The sequence below is a fragment of the Adiantum capillus-veneris genome, chromosome 27 (assembly GCF_014529385.1).
Source record: "Adiantum capillus-veneris isolate H3 chromosome 27, ASM1452938v2, whole genome shotgun sequence".
Lineage (NCBI taxonomy): Eukaryota > Viridiplantae > Streptophyta > Polypodiopsida > Polypodiales > Pteridaceae > Adiantum > Adiantum capillus-veneris.
This window is the reverse complement of record NC_140957.1, coordinates 28,594,043-28,611,953: the sequence shown is the minus strand read 5'-3', so window position 1 is coordinate 28,611,953 and position 17,911 is coordinate 28,594,043. Positions and strand designations below refer to the sequence as shown.

General features: G+C 42.4%; 1 protein-coding gene across 4 annotated transcripts; it reads left to right on the top strand.

Moving 5' to 3' along the window:
• The first annotated feature begins 5,633 nt into the window (after nt 1–5,633).
• Nucleotides 5,634–7,321, top strand: LOC147421695 (uncharacterized). Of its 4 annotated transcripts, none has more exons than XM_086503228.1 (3): nt 5,873–6,743; nt 6,887–6,957; nt 7,031–7,236. In XM_086503228.1, the coding sequence occupies exons 1-3, from the start codon at nt 6,572–6,574 to the stop codon at nt 7,052–7,054; spliced, it is 267 nt and encodes an 88-aa protein (XP_086359354.1). In that variant the 5' UTR covers nt 5,873–6,571; the 3' UTR covers nt 7,055–7,236. The 4 variants fall into 4 exon arrangements, 2 of the variants coding, with proteins under 2 accessions (XP_086359354.1, XP_086359353.1); XR_015186807.1 differs by having other exon boundaries at nt 5,875–6,778; XR_015186806.1 differs by having other exon boundaries at nt 5,634–6,778; nt 6,887–7,236.
• Nucleotides 7,322–17,911: the final 10,590 nt, after the last annotated feature.

The window sequence follows — 17,911 nt, the reverse complement described above, 5'->3', positions numbered from 1 at the left end:
TAGAAGGGAACAAGGGTTAGAATCTAGACATGTGCTTACGGGTCTATCTCAACATGGGGCAAATGGTAAAGGGGTCCAAATGAGAGATGATCTATCAATGAGAAAGGCTAGCCAATGGAGCTTAAAGACCTTAGGGTTAGCTTCATTGAAGACCTCCAAAGGTTAGTGAAAAAGTCCTTTGAACTTAGGTAATAAGCTAGGGCTGTGCTTGAGGTGGGAACGCGGTCCAAGCTTGAGGTGCTTGTCATGCCTGGTGTTTGAGATGCTTGAGGTGCTTGACATGCTTGAGATGCTAGGGTTGCACTTGAGGTGGGAACCCATTGAGGGGCTTAAGGGCCAAGTTTGTGGTGAGAACTAGGCCCAAGGGTTAGGGGCTTGAGGTGTCACAAAAGTCAACACATGTCCCTACAAGGAGAGGGCTAGCCATGCAGGTAGGGGGGGGGGGGGGGGGGGGGGGGGGGTGGTTCCTTGATCTATCTCTCTCTCCCAAAGGACATCCCTTGCTCAAGAGGCAAGTAGGACACATGTCAATCCCCTAGCTAGGTTACCCTCAAGGAGTGTCCGAAGCCTATTGGTTGATCCCTAGAGAGGTCCAATGATAATTTAGTTGGTTTAATTAATTGTCTTTGCATTTCTAAAGTCCTCTTTGTCAAAGGGGAAAAAGGGACACTTGTCCCAAGACTACCCTTGTTGCTTGATATGCATTGTGCATGTGATTGGCCAAGCTTGCAGGGGTCCAATGAGCTTCCAATCACATGAATTTTGCATCTGATTGGCCAAGCTTGCAGGGGTCCAATGAGATTCCAAGTTGAGCTAGAAGAGGGGGTCAACCAAAGAAAGAAGGGGGGTTGCTTGGGGGGTATACTCTCCCACACACACTCACACACACTCTCATTGTGTGAAGTGCAAAGTACAAGAGCTCCATCTCCTTATCCAAGTTAGTAGAGACGTTGAGAGCCTACACCAACACTCTTGGCTATGGAATGCAAATCCAACCAAGAGCCATGCTTCAATGCTTAAGCTTGCTATCTTCATCTTCATTACTATGCTATTTTGTATGCTAGCAAGAAGAGTGATGATAAGTGAGAAACTACTTCTTTCGCCTATGAGTGTTTCTTCTTCCTCTTCCCTACCCTCATTGCCCGCTAGCTCTCTCCACCTTCGAAGGTGTTTGAGGCCTTGGGACTGAGGCTTGGAATAGTTAATGTTGTTTACAAAGTCTATGTTATGCTCATGATGCATGAAGCTTTACATCTTCATTGCATCACTAGGTCACAAGGAACACAAAGATTGTATTGTACCAAGTCTCTCTTGATGGGAGAACCTATAATAAAAAATCCTATCGGAGGGGTGACCGGGTCGAGATAAATCCGGTCCTCAAATGTTGTCAATGTCTCTAATTACCTCTCTTTTTCGAGTTATTGCTCATGCCATGTTAGCTAGGATATGTGTTTAATGTTGCTCTGTCCATTCAAGCACCCTCTCTACCAACAAGAAGGAATTTCCTTAATGAAATTCTCTCTCTTTCTGCTGCAATCTAAGTTAATAGGCCAATTCCATTACACAAATATATCAATTTGTAATCTACTCACAATAGAGCTTTTTGTAAAGCCTGTAGCCTATCAAGGAGGCATCTAAAATCACGGTCTGCATGTGACTGGGATCCTCCTGATCTTGTAGTACATGTGACTGGGATGCACCTGATCTTGTAGTGCTGGTGAAGCCATGAATTGATTGGTGGTCTTAATCTAGGAAGACTTATCTGGGTCTTGATATTGGTGAATAGTCGTTTCTAGAGTGCTACATGACATGGGTGTTGCAATAGTACTGTCTGCTGAACCTTTACCTACTACCATGTCAACTGACCCTTCAACTTGCTTATCCTCAAATTTCCCAGATGGAATATTTTGTTTGGATTTAATTATATTCCAGATCTTTTGATAAGCTAAATCATTCTATTTCTTGGTGGCTAATTCAGATGTGCATGCTTGATTAATTTCCAAATCGTGTTTATTTGTTGCTTGTGTAGACTCTCGAGACTAGTCTGCTTGTCCTAACAGCTATGCACTAAGGCTAGGACTCTAGGATGAGTAGGCACGCATGTGGTCTACTAGGAGAATTTCTAGATGTACCATGCTTTAAACAAGTGCTCGGTTTGATTTTACCAATATGACCGATCACACTAATTGTACAAAATGGTGCTCAGACTACTGGGGTGCTTCTTGATTAGAGCTCTCGCAAGTAGCACACTGAACCTTCTCAAAGATGTATGTCCGATTGTTCTTCATAGTTAAGACCTTTTCTGCAAACTTATAACCTGCTTTGTGTTCAAGGGCTGACAGTGGAATGCCTTGCCCTCTAGATTTCCTCTTTGCCTTGATTTCACGTGTTTCCTTCAAAAAAGTAATGATTTCATAGGGTGTGCACACTTTGGGTTTTTGGTCATAGGGGAGTCGGAAATTGTGTACAATCACCGTCACCATGATCTTTATCTATTGTTCATTGATAGTCACCATGGCTGTGTATGTGTCAAAGGTGTCCCCCATATACTGGATTATTGACATGTCTTTGGGATTTTTTGCCACTTCCATCAATATCATCATACCCCAATTGGTTAGCAATTCCTTCTCTACATTGTTAAATACATATTTGTCACTCGGTTTGTATGCGATGCCTGTGAGTGCCATGTAGTGCGGAATGTGTGCATGGTGCGGTGCGTGCGAGAAGGGGAAGACATAGAAGGAGTGCAAGGTGTGTGGGTGGAGTCAACCTCAAAATGAGGAGCTCCTTATTCTTGGTATATGTACAAAAATAAGGTCATGGTCAGTGGACGGGCACCCATAGACTGGGCGGTCGGGCAAGGCACAGTGGCCTTTACCCCAACAATCTCTCACTTAAAGGCATGCGCCAATAAGTGGGTGCTACTAGCTAAACTGCTAGTATGTACAAGAAATGGTTGACAGACTCTCTCAACCTATGCCCACTAGCTTGCTCAGTCGATCTACATGCAGCCATATAGGCTCTAGGGATAAGCAAGCGTGTGCACCCACACTAGATCCTGCATGTAAATCATGCAAACAACTGTATGGTTTGCAAAACTCCTCTATGAATCATGCTAGTGTCAGTTTCATCATACGACTGACAATCCCTATTGTAAATTCTCCCACTACGATTGCTAGGTAACTAGTAGGTCGTACATGAGATGCCCGAACACTGACAAATTGTCCGCAAACCTGGCTGTCCTAGCCTCTCTTGTGATATTGCATGTACTATATCATCACGACTACCCATCGCATATGGATGTGTCATCACTAACACTAGGATGGCTACGTCCCTCTCACCCATAGGCGGAAGTATGCATCCTGGCACCAACTAATCAGCTTCTAACATGAGCATATCAAATAACTTTGTGTTTATCATCTCTGTCTGTGTCTCTAGGGAGAAGACCTGCTCTACCTTTGATTGCACAGACTCTAAAAACACTTGCTGTGTCTCACTAGAGCATTGCCGCTCTACCTCTATCTCTATAGAGTCTACTAGCACATCTTGCATAGCTAAATGATATGTCTTGTGAGCATGGTGGAGCTTACCCGCAAAGACGACACGTCTCGTCTCTCGCTCAAAGCATGCCAACAACAAAACAGAGACCATGCTGTCTCCTACCTTAGACACATGCATAGGATATACCAAGACACTTTGGGCTTCTTTGGCAATCATTAATGAACCACAATGCATTTGGAAAGACTGCGCTCTAAGCAGTATCTGACACCCACAATCTGCTAACTCTCTCATTGACATCAAACTCTATCTCAGTTGATGAACATAACGCACATGTCCTAGCGTATATAATGCACCAATGGGCAATGACAAGCAAACATCTCTTGCACCTGCAATGTCAAACGTCGAACAACCATTGACCAAATGCACACAACCAAAGCTCCCACTAGAGAGATGCTAAACCAGTCACTATGTGGTGTGATATAGAAAACTACATCCTCATCTAGCAACCAATGTGGATAAGTGTCACCTCTCAAAGACATGTAAGCAGGAGGAACTCTAAAGGCAAACGTGACATCACCGTCACTAGCATATGAAGCCACCACTCTAGCATGTGTCAAAACCTATTCCGTGCCACACATAGATGTCCACTGCTACCTCATACATCTAGAACAACAACACCTAATGTGCCATGTGTGACCACCATGCCAACATCTCATGTATCAACAACTACGAGACTGCCATATCTCTTGAGTCATCACTGTAGACTCTAAACTACCACACATATCTGCAACCATAAGTGAATGTCAAGAAACTATGGCGAGAAAACATGGGAGAAATCTGATAGAGTCTCCCCTATAAACTAAGCAAAAAACTCAAGCACAATCTCTACCATAAATCATGCCAAACTGGCAACAAAGTGGGTAATAAATCAACCACTACACAATCATGAAAACCATGATCAAACGCATCAAAACTGATGCTCACATATACATAGAATCAACTCCGCAATCTTCTATCTACAACTATATAATCTAGGACAAACAGATCAACCGAGCATAAAGCGCACAATTATATGCACAAGTAGTGAGCATGTAGTGCTCAAAACGCATCTCAAGGAGGCCTGCAAAGATCTTCCAAAAACCTGCAGAACATGTGAAGCCTCTGACTACCTATCTATAGCCACACGAGCATATGCAACTCTCACTCTTGCAAGAGTGGGTACAAGAACACTAAACTCGTGCCCAAGCTAACAAAACGTGTCAAAGCGGGAGTTAAAACTCAACCACTAAACCATCAGAGAGTATATTGCAGATACGCATAAAACGTGGCGAGAATTTGGGAAAAATCCAGCAGAGTTTCCCTTGAAAATTGAGTGAAAAATTAAAAAATCTCACCAATACCGCATAAAGCATAGACATACACTCAATGTCTCAGTAAATAAGTCCACAAATGGTATACATGCACTGCCAAAACCTTGGCAAACTGGCTCACTCGTAAACGAGTGTCTTATGGACATGTACCTGTCCAAAAACGTTGTAAACTTGTGAACCTGGTGCTTGTGACCTATACCTATCTCCAACTGTATCCACAAATGCATACAAAGAAAAAAATGCACAAGATCATGCTAAAACTACTCTCTGAACGGACCCACATGGTCATACATGCGCACAATACTTGTGCCACATAATCTGCAATGCAAATGATGTGCAACCTTTGAGCAAACCGCCTAAAAATTGGCACACTACCTCATCGATAAAAAAAACACGTTGATAAAAACCAAGCGCAAAGCACAATCAACTGGCTGTGTGTGGTCAAAATTATCATCGGAGAGCCGCACTCGTGGGAAAGCTGTTCTAGAATGGTCCGTCGGAGCCGATATGCACCAATGTCTGTGGTTAAAAAAGGGAGAAAATCGGAATCGTGGCAACTAAAAACGCCGTCGAGAGGGGGGAGGGGGTGTTGCCAAGGACACAATATGGAGTCAAGCCGCTCCGGACGGGGGATGGATGAGAGCCGATGCCGCTCTCACTTGTCTATCTCTTGCTGTGCTGAGGCCGAGAAGCCGGGGTGCGTAGGATGTCCGTTGGAGCCAAAACCACTCCGGATGAGTGCGTGGGAGGGTAGTTGATGGCAAAGCTATGTTGGAGGAGAGCTGAACTACTCTCTCTCTCGCTCTCACTATGTCAAATCCGAGAAAAAAGCCGATGTCGTCTTCCGCCACTAGACGGAAGCGCTCGCCAATGCCTTGGCCGCCAAGAAGGACACCGAATTGTCTAATCGCTGGCGAGCCGTAGAGGAGAACGCCGAAAGCTGAGAAGATGCCATAGAAAGTGTGCTTGCCAACGCCGGATCTGAGCCAAGAGTCGATCCTCTTTCTCTCTTTACCTGTGGGAAAGTCGGGGATAAACCATAATTGTTGGGAATACCGGTCCACTTCTTGGTGATGCTTAGGCTTATTTGCCCGTGCACTAGCCAAAAAACAGTTTGATTAAGAGAGCTTCCAGCTCTGTCTCTCTTTCTTTTCTCTGAAGCCGGACCTTCAATCTCTCTTCTCGCTCGATCGCTCTGCTCTCAATTTGCTCATCCTCCCAATCTCGGCTCAATTTTTTGCACGCAGTCTCTGCGTGTAAGCTTCAAGCTCACCCCCTCTCAATCTCCAAGCGTACATATGTGCTCGACTCCTTGCTCGTGAGCTCTACAATTTTCTACCAAGACCTGCTTTCGATTTGGAGATTTTTTATTACTTTGAGATTTTCTCGATTTGCTAGCAAATTCCCCTCTCAAGCTTTCAAGCTCTGCAAGGCAAATCCCCCTTTCAAGCTCTCATTCCTACAGATCCCCGAGATCCTTGATTCCCTCTCAAGATTCCATGTCCTCAAGAGGGATGTGCTAGTGGCTCCGAGCTTCGATATCCGCCCAGCTATCTTTCGATCCAACTCTTTTGCATCAGATCTACCCCTACCAAGCTCACGTTCGAGCTCCAAGCGCTACCATAGCCAACAAGCTCACCGCTTCCGTGCCGATCTCATCAGGAAGTTGTTGCACGTGCACACGCGCGCCAATCACCGCCATGGCTTTGATAGCAGTTGAAGAGTGCATAGTGCAGAATGCATGCGGAGTGTGGTATGCGGTGCATGAAGGTGAGAAGGAGAAGAAGTGCAAGGTGTATGGGTGGAATCAACCTCAAAATGAGGAGCTCCTTATTCTTGGTCTATGTACAAGAATAAGGTCATGGTCAGCGGGTAGGCACCCATAGCCTATGGGGCAAGGCACAGAGGTCTTTACCCCAAAATGGAAACTTTCTCTTCTTTTTTTGCTACCTGCTTTGCTGCTAAAATTTGCTTCATGACTTTGGATACTTTCTTCTTACCCATGGCTTTTGTAGTGGGAGACGTGGGAGGTGTACCTTGGATGGAGAAGGAGAACTCACTTGAACTTCTTGGAGATGGAAATAAGGTGAGGACAAGCTCAATCTCTTGCACAATGGTTGCAAGTAAGAGCTCCTATGCAGGTAATGTTGTGTGTGCAGAGGTTGGCAACGAAAATGACTTAGGGCCACAAATGCATCTGATGGTAGTTCAAATTCAAGCCATGAATGACCCACTCTTTTCACACCTTGGAGAAAGAACATATGTTATTGACGTGGCAAACATGCACTGGTCGGTCTTTGTAATAATCACCAGCTTTGTTTCAAAAAAGATTGACATTCAATGCACATCCAGTTATTGTTGCTTACTTCATATGCTATCTTCCAATTGTCTGATGACTAAAACGCATGTATGATGGGTGCTAGACCATCTAAAGTCTGAAATCTCTGGTGGGCCTACTTCAAATTACATTTGCTAAAAAATAAATCCAATCTTTGATTTTAAAATTAGAGGAATCAAATGGATCAATTAGTTGTGTTGTGGGCTCCTCTAGGGTTGGATAATATGCTTCATCTTAGAGCCATTATAAACACCACGTAACAAGACAAGACTTTTAGTCTAGATGTACCATTCAAAAATACCCACTCAACATCATAAGGTCCAAACCATGATTGGGTTTATTGGGCTCTAACTTAGACTGGCATAATATAGCTAAATATCCCTTCTAAAACTCACGCACTTTTAATCGTCCATCATGTCAGTGTTTTCTCCATTCATGCTGCACTACCTCTTGCTCCAACCTTGCCCTTTGTCCAATCTCATCCAGCTTCAGTAAGTCATCTAGTCTCTTTTTCACATTAGTGTTATAATCTATATCATGTTCAACTGCCACTTGGCAATGGCAAATTCCAATGGGACTACAGCCTCAATACTGTTCACGATTCTATAAGGTGTCATTACATTATTGATCTTGTAGGTTATTTGGTATGCCCATTGCACCGTCTGAATATTTTCATCCTAGTTATAAGTTCTTTTTGTATAACTTTAGTCAAAATGGTCTTTGTAGTCTTGGGACTGGGAATTGAAAATTCCAATGGGACTACAACCTCAATACCATTCATGATTCTGAAAGGTGTCATTCCAGTATTTGATCTTGTAGGCTATTTTGGTATTCCCATTGTGCTGTCTAAATCTTTTCATCCTAGCTGTAAGTTCTTTTCGATAATTTTAGTCAAAATGATCTTTATAGTCTTGTTACTACTCACAGCCTGTCTATTGCATCTGGGATAGTACAACATTGATTTTCGATGCTTGATGGAGAATATCTTAGCTATGAATAGTTTCATTAATGAAATGAGTTCCTTGCTTTGAAACTATTTCTAGAGGAAAGACATACTGACATATGATATGTTCATATTTGAACCAAGCTGTGGACTTACCTGTGTTGTTTGGAATTGACTGGTTTCTACCCATTTATTGACATAGCATGTTGCCATGATTATGTACTTGTTCTTCCTGGGTGTGACCTTCTTGAAAGGCCCCTTAAAATCTAATCTCCACTTCATGAATATCTCTACAAGCTAAATGGTGGTCAATGGAGTCATATCTATTACAATAGGTATGCCCATTCTCTAGAAAATATCACATGTTTTGTAGAAGGCTCGAACATCTGACATCATACTTTGTCACCGTAACTCATCCAATAGAATCTTCTTGTGAGTGATATTAGTGGAGAAATTCCCTCTCAAGCTCAATATGTGAGCCTCAGCCACAACCTGCATTCTTGCTTGCATGGGTACACACATCCTTAAAACCCTATCAATGCCTAATCTATACTGAGATCCAACAATTATAGTGAATTTTAGAAATCTGAGGATGAGCACCTAGCATCTCTTAATGACCTTAGTGAGATGCCTTTAGTACTCCTAGACCAAAAATCCACACCCCTAAGATCTATATGTTGATCAAGGTCTCTTAACTAACTTCATTGAACCTCCGACTCTACCATATGAACCTGAAAGAATCATGGATTTTCATGAGTTACAGACACAACATCATGTTCACCGTCAACAAATGCTAGTCAAGTGGAAAGATAAACTTGAAGAAGGTGCCACTTCTTAACGTTCTTAAGAAGAAATTCCCCACGTTATTTTTTTAGGACGAGAACTCTTCTCTAAGGGGGAAGTAATGTTTAGACAAGGGTCTTATAAGGGCAATGCCTACAAAGAGCCATTTCTGGCTAGTCGATGGATAAAACACCAATGTACAGTGCCTTATATGCCTCAACAAAATGGAGGAAAAACAGGTCACTTACGGAAATGGCATGATGGATGGTCAAAAGTCAAGCTTTGTCGCATTCTTTCTGGCTTGAGGCCATCATGTATGCCACTTATGTACTTAACAAGTGTCCTACGAAAGCTTTGCGATCTATTACTTCATATGAAGCATGGCATGATAGGTAGCCTTCTATTGAGCACATGCGTGTTTTTGGTTGTTTGGTGTCACAAACACATCACATAAAATTGGATGATAAGGCTGTCAAATATATTTTTGTTAGTTATAGTGCTGAAAGCAAAGGTTACAGGTTGTATCATCCGCAAACAAAGAGTATTTTGGTTTCACGAGATGTAATGTTTGTGGAAGATTTTGTTCAGCCCTTGCTGTCATGTACTAGAGACTGTAATGTAAGGTCACAAGACATTTATGACACTTTGTTGCCTCTTTTTAGTGGTGGAAGTTCAAATGGAAATTCCAATGAGGCAAATGTACAGCCTATGGGGGTTTCCAAAAATGTTACAGATCAGCATATTACTGATGCAGATGTACTTGATGTACTTGATGAGGAAAGGGCTGAAAATGAGCAGGCTAGAGGTATGCCAAAATGGTTGGTGCATACATTGCGTGACAGTAAATTGGATGCACCTTTGTCTAGTCGTACTCGTTCCGGCTCTGGCCATGCATCTTATGCATCGGATTGTTATGCTTTGGCTGTGTCTAGCTTACATGGGGCTTACATGGTGTTGAGGAACCTCTGTCTTTTGATGACACACAGAATTCAAACAATTGGATGGATTCCATGCAATCAAAATATGATGCACATATAGAAAATGACACATGGAATTTATGTGATTTGCCTCCTGGAAAAAAGGCCATTGGTACGAAGTGGGTTTAGAAGTTGAACGCAAGCCGGATGGTGAGATTGATCGCCATAAGGCTTGACTTGTTGCAAAGGGTTATGCACAACAAATAGGCATAGATTATGAAGATAATTTTTCTCCCACTTTTCGTATGACTATTGTGTATTTTCTATGTGCATTGGAAGCTCATTTTGGTTGGGATTTACATCAATTAGACATTGTTACTGCTTTCTTGAATGGTGACATATTTGAGGAAGTTTATGTAACGCAGCCTCCCGGTTTTGTCAAGAAAGTACAAGAGGACAAAGTGTCCAGATGTTAAAAGGCTTTGTATGGGTTGAAGCAATCTCCTTGTGCTTGGTATGAGAAGGCTGATACTCATTTGGTCAAATGAGACTTTTGTAATAACAGTCCAACAGAAAGCACATTGTATGTAAAGCGTGAGGGTGATGTACTTCTGATTGTGGTTCTTTATGTAGATGATTTGCTGATCACTGGACCAAGTGAGAGACATATTGCTGAATTTAAGGCTGATTTGAATGCTACTTTCAAGATGAAAGATTTGGGACTGTTGCATCATTACTTGGGTATACAGTTTAAGGAGTGTGATGGTGGTAATGCCTTGTGTCAGAAAAGTTACATAGAGACATTGCTATGTAAGTTTGGACTTGAGGATTGCAAACCTATTGCCACTCCCATGGAAACAGGTTTGAAGTTGAGTCTACATGATGCTGGTGATCCTGTTGATGTCACTCTTTACCAAACTGCTGTTGGCTGCCTTATTTATGTATGCAACACGAGGCTGGATATTCAATTTGCAGTCTCACACGTTAGCAGATTTATGCATAGCCCAGGGTCTAAGAATTGATAGGCTGTCAATGGTATTTTTCACTACCTTAGTGGCACTTTACATCTTGGCTTGTTTTATCCCAAGGGGGGATCATTACCGCCAGACTTACATGCTTTTTCGGACTCAAATTGGGCTGGTTGTTTTGACACGCAAGTGTCCACAAGTGGTTTTTGTTTCATACTTCGCAGTTCATGTATATCATGGTTGAGCAAGAAGCAACCTACTGTGGCCGCTTCGACTTGTGATGCTGAGTATAGGGCATTGTTCACAGCTACGGTTAAGTGTGTATGGTTTAGACATCTTATGGATGATTTGGCTGTTGGACAGGACACTGCCAACACTATCTACACTGACAGTTAGAGCGCATTGGCAGTTGCGAGAAACCCATTTTTTCATGCTTGCACAAAGCACATTGTATTGCATTACTACTATGTCAGGGAGAGGTTCTCAGCAGGAGAGATCAACTTGGCTTATGTGCTAACACATAAAAACCTTGCAGATATTTTCACAAAGGCATTGTCTTGTGAGAATCTCGAAGCTTTACGCAAGGCATTGTCTCGTGAGAATCTCGAATCTTGCTCCCCTTTGTGGACTGATCATGTCCTCAAGGCATGGCACTTCCCTTTTCTCATGTGCCAGCTCTCGTTCACCGCATCTCTATAGGGGGGATTTGTTACCATATACATGTGGTAGTGATGTGTGTGAACACACTAGGACCGTTGGGGCATTTTTTCCCTCTTTAGGAGGTTTTTCCCCCCGTGCATTATATATTCGCCCATCACTCTAGGGATATCTATCTTCCATTGCACACTAAGTAACACACTCTCAGTTGTGTGCCTTGAGATTCCTTCGTCTTCTCCAAGCTGTGTGCGTTTCTCTGCAACCCTAATTCCAACACATTGCTGTTACCACCTTTTCTTTGAGCAGCAATAAAAGCCTGTTCAACTGCATGCTATTTAGCCATGTTTTTTCTTGAAAGTGACTCGTGCAACAACAATGTGCATAATGCATCAAACTTGATAACATCAGGATTTACTTGGGTCATAAGTCTCCAAGTACTAGTGCGAGTTTGATAGGAATCTAACAATGCATCAAGAACAATCTGCACAAGGGAACTGTCTGAAATGACTTTGCCTTCAGAAACGAGTTTCTCATTTTGATATCCTTGATACAGGCAAGGAAAGTATCCATGTCATCTTCCTCATACATAATCTTTGATTCCAACTTTTTACGCAACAATGCAACATTAGGAAATTTCGGAGGTCATTTGGAGGGCCTTCTAAGAAAATGTATTTTTCGCACTCTCTCTCTAGAAAATATGGCGAATAATAGAGGTGGGTCTTTCATGGTAAAAGTTCAAAAAGTGTACTTTAATTAGATTCTTTACTCTTCTGAACATTCATCCGTAATGATTGAGGGATAATCTTCTTTTCAATTGCATTGAATGAACCTCGTCAACATGGAGGGAATGAGGCTAACATGGAGGGACGAAGGTGCAGCCACCTATTCACCTTTCATTAAACCTGCACCTTTGGCTAATGGCGCACTCCTCAAATGGCACAAATGTTACGCAGAAACGAGCCAAATATCACCTTCACATTGATTTGGACAATGAGTACCAACCATTGATTAAGTGTAACAAACACACATATACCTCCCACATCCATAGACACGCTCACAGATTAGGGAGCTAAACACATAGATATCTAGACAAGAGGCTCTCTCTATCCTAAGAATCCAATGACTAATGCGTCTCCACCGTTTGTCAATCCTACAAGCTTATTGACCTTTGCTAGTGATGCAGAAAAGGGCTTTCTGGGTTATTGTAAATCTCTGACAAGGGAAGCTGAAACTTATAAGGGAATTCTCCAAGCTCAACAATGTGAGATTGTTCGTCTTTCACATTTGCATTCTACAAATCAGGTTACCATTTTGCAACACAAAACAGAGGTATAGGAACTGAAAGGAAAGGTACGAAGTTGTCAAATGAAGGACACCATCTTGGGTGGTCGTATCCGAAAGAAGAATTACGCAATCTTGAAATATTGCAGGTCGCATCCGGAGGTCTCAAGAAAAGAATCCAAGCATTAAGGTGATGCTTCTTGGTTGACTAAATTGTCTTAGTTAAGTAAATTTTTTGTTTTTTCTTGTTATGCATTGTTTTCATGTGCCTAAATAGTGTTAGTGAAGTAAATTTTCTGTATTTACTTATGCATTGTCTTCATGTAGAGATTCAATCTATCCTGACAAGGAAAACATTGACCCCAAAGCCAATATAGGAAAGAGATTGAAGCCACTTATAAGTAGAAGCCTTGCAACAGATATAGTACATGACAAGAAGTTTAAGGTCCTACAACGAAATGTAGTGGACCGCTTTATTTCAGAGAACTCAGTGCCTGCAAAAGAGATACAAGGCACACTTGATTCACTTGGTGTAAGCAAAAGAGGATATTTGGCTATACAAAAATCTGTCTCATCCATCTTTGTTAAGAAGGGAATAAAATCCAAACTTTTACCACCAGCCTCAAGTGTTTGGAAAGAGAGGCTTCATCTTAACGACGCATAGGGAGAATATCTTGGACAACCCTTTCATATTAAAGCAACTTACAGTGGCCATGGAGCAAACATGGCATATGATGAGTTCAATAATATTTTATGGACCTGCAAATGTTACAGAAGAGAATGGTGGAGTTTTACAACATCACATTTGAAGAGTCACGAGGGGTATTACATTTTGTATTGAAATTGGATGAGTGTGAGCTTGTTAAAAAGAAGAAGCTAGAGCGTGTTACTATTACTTTAATGAATAGAGCCCTCTCAAAGTGTCCCAATGATGATCCTTTGTATTTTAGTGTTCAATCAGAATCTAACATATGGTGGATTGGTGCTTTTGAGGTAAGCGAGATTCTCAGCTAAGCTCAAATGTTCACATCTACTTAAGTCTCAGCATGGGACAGTCTTGGCCTTCTCAGCAACAACACAAGCCATCAGACATTTACAACAAAAAAAAAGCTAAAAGATCAATGGCATACAACAATTCCGGTGCTCGTGAAGGTCAACGAAGGTGGAGAGAGACAATGGTGTATGTGAACCACAAGTGGAGAAAGATACTCTGAGTGGATGACATCGTACAAAATTTTTGTAATACATGATCTTATACAATTGCTACTTGAAGTGTATCAAGATTTTGAAGGTTCAATTTTGTTTTTTGGCACATCACCCTTGTACCGAATCATGAGATGTTTGCCATACTCTAAAAGTTCATCCGGGTTTTGTATGCCAAGAGCTAGTGCCATTGCTGTGTAAGTGTAGTAATACACGCCCGACCACCTGTATAGCCCAGGCAGTAACCAAAACAATCTCTGGCAAACACTTTGTCCACAAGAATGACTTTATCTGTACTTTTGGGCAGCACGGGTCCACCCAAGAAGCGTGATAGTGTCTTTAATGTGTAAGTTGCTATTGTACCTTATTGTGACATTCCATTGTGAAAAAACTATTATCGGAGACTCGCAAAGCTTTGAAAGGTACTGTGCTAGGGACGCATCCCTTCCACGATACTCTTGAGTCCGCCTTCGAAGGAAGTCATCCTTGTCAGCAATCCAAGACTGCACATATCATGTCTGAGAGAGAGAGAGAGAGAGAGAGAGAGAGAGAGAGAGAGAGAGAGAGAGAGAGAGAGAGAGAGAGAGAGAGAGAGAGAGAGAGAGAGAGAGAGAGAGAGAGAGTTACCATGAAGCTCTCATCCTGCAGAAAGAGGTTTTCCTACCACAGGTCCACAGATATAGTTGACCCCTGACCTGAATGGTTAAACCAATCCTCCACTTCTTTGTGACTTGTTGATGGTCTTAGGCTTTGTCTTATTGCTTGGAAGGTGGCTTCATCCGGTAGTGTCTCCTTGTATTTTTCAGCTTTCTCAAAGCATCTTTGGAGGCATTCCATTGGATTCCCGGATGTTTCCATTGCCTGATCATCACTACTATCCTCTGAAACAAATCCACTCCTCTCCTCTTGGACTCTGGAAATGATAGCCAGGGAGAAGTCCTCCCTTAAATAAAAGATGCTTTGCACATCATGTAAAAAGATATAGGTCATGTCTCCAATCCTGAACTCAGGCACAACAGGCAACATCATCTGAGCATGCTTCTCAGTGAAGTTACTGACATCCAAGGGTAGTTTGATTTCTGTTGTTTTCACAGAGAGCATCTTACTTCTTTGTACTTCAATTGCCTCAACCTCAAGGTCGACTGTATCTTCAACTTCCTCGACTTCTTGTATATGTGTTGTCTCCTCGCATTCTTCGTCTGGTGCTGCATCCTGCTCCTCTAACACCTCATCAGGATTCTGCATGAGGAATCCAAACAGACTGTTATCATAAAGCCAAAGGATTCCTGAATAAGTTTGCACTCTTTTTGGTGCAAAGGGCAAGCTGAATGTCGGCAAGCAGGTGGTAATTTCCTATACTTCTTCAGTCCCTATCCTTTTCCACCGCAGGCATTTAAATGAACGACATTCATACTAGGCAGAACAACCCTCCCTACCTGCACCATCAGTTCAAATAGATCTCTGTAGGGCTGCAAGAATTCACTTTGCTGAGCTAAAAGGTCTTCAATATCAAATTTTGGGTTAAACATAGAATGAACTAGATCATATGTGTCCCCAGCACCACACGATGCTGCAAAATCGAACAGCCTCTCATTAGTTACAGCTGGGTCTTCCAGAGAAGGCACATCCTCTTTGGCTTTACCTTTACTTGCACAAGGACTGCTCGCTAGGACATTTGCAACATCTGAGAAGTCTATATTCCTCTTTCTTGTATTTTTCTTGACAAGTACTATAGAGGGTGAGGGACCCTTGTAGGGTGAGGGATCCTCTTGGCCTGCTGATGACTCATCTTCACAAATTGACTCTTCTTGATCAAAGTCCTGACAAAAGTCAACAGTTCTTTTGACAGAAACGCTAAGCAACTGAGCCTGCAAAGGTTGGAATCCTGGCACAAGCTCTGGGTCCGGTTTTAGTCTCTTCTGCCTACTGGACCTTAATCCTATTCATCAAGAAACATGTCAAGTCTTTGTTCTCTCTCTCTCTCTCTCTCTCTCTCTCTTTCTCTCCCCCCAAAGCACACCAAAAAACACACATAGACACTCTCTCTCCCTCTGTGTGTGTGTCCAAAACACACACACAAACACACACACATACACACACACACACACAAACTCTCTCTCTCTCTCTCTCTCTCTCTCTCTCTCTCTCTCTCTCTCTCAACAGTACTAAAGGCGCGCGTAGAGACTTGCAAAGAGTCCTTGGTTGTCTCTGCACGCCTTTAGGAGAAGGAGAGAGAGAGAGAGAGAGAGAGAGAGAGAGAGTCTGTTTGCGACCCTGTGTGTGTGTGTGTGTGTATCTGTGTCTGTGTGTGTGTATGTGTATGTGTGTGTGTGTGTGTTGAACAATATGGGCTTTTGTTTGTTTCCACACGCACACACACACACACACACATACATACATACATACACACACACACTCTCTGCTAGCTATTGTTAGAAATAGAGAGAGAGAGAGAGAGAGAGAGAGAGAGAGAGAGAGAGAGAGAGAGAAAGAGTGAGTGAGAGATGACCTTTTGTTGGTGGAGTTTGCAGAAACTCCATGGGAGCCATCTTCTCCATTGCTCTCTCTTCGCTTTCTCTCTATCCCTTCTCTCTCTCTCTCTCTCTCTCTCTCTCTCTCTCTCTCTCTCTCTCTCTCTCTCAGAACTGAAAAAACTGTCAAAACTTTGCGTTTTTGTTGCCGACTTGAAGGCAATGTCAGAAAAAACTCGCAAGGGTGGAAAAGCCACACTCGCCATGGAGAATGGTGCAAAATCTCCAAGGAATTTGGATGCTAATCCAACCACATCATCTACAACAACGGAAGCAATGATCATGGCTTACTTAATCTCGTTACAAGAAACCGTCAACAAACAAGGTGAAGAGTTGCGCGCACTTGCAATGGAGAATGGTACTTTAAGAGTTCTCGTTGTGGAGAATGAGCACCTCAAGAAGGTTCTTGAAATGCAAACAACACGCTTGATGCATCTTGAGAATGAAGTTCAAGAATGTAAAAGCTCTCTTGTTGACATGAATGTATTGAAAGAGCGCTTGAGCAAAGTTGAGAGTGATCATGTATTGAAAGAGGAAACAATAGATACAGTACGACATGATGTATGTGAGATGAGAAATGCATCCAAATCATGGGCTGATATATGTAAGGATAATGTGGTTTCTACATCTCCTATCACGCAAGCCGTTGTCCAAGCAAAGAGTGTAGAGAATGTGGACACTCAAGAATTGCACGAACGACAAAAACGCTCAAAGAACATCGTCATTCATGGAATCAAGGAGGAAAGCATGGAAACACCCCAATCTCTTGCAGTTGCTATTGAAGAGTTTTTTGCTACACACTTTGGCATGTCAGGAATCATGGCTTATGGTGCACATCGAATTGGAAAACAAGGAGTCCCTCGCTCGGGAGAAAGACCTATTGTATGTACCATGGCTGATGAGGTAAAGAGAAAGATCATCCTTGACAATGGTTGGATCTACCTCAAAGGAACAGGTTGTAATGTATATGAGGATCGCACTATTATGCAACAAAATGTACGTCGCAAAGCATATGAGGAAAGAAGCAAGAAGGTTAAGGTATCACCTCAAGAGGAAAGTCACTTAAGGAGGATGCAAGTCCACCCAACAAATAGGGACACATGATCTATGAGACCAACTCACGCTTGCGAATAAGCTTTTGGAATTGTAACGGGTATCCATGGAATGCGGGAATTGGCATTGATGAGCTTACCAATGACTCCGATGTGATACTTCTTGTCGAAACATGGGAGCATGATGCGCAACGAATTCTTGGATTTGACAAATACGATGTGCATTCTTTGATGTGGGCCAAAAATGCAAAGCAACGAAGAGGCCAAGGAGGCGTAGCATGTATGACCAAAAAGGGTTTGAAAGATGTTTCCATTGTCAAAGAAGATAAATATAAACGCTACTTATGGCTGAAAATCAGCCCACCAA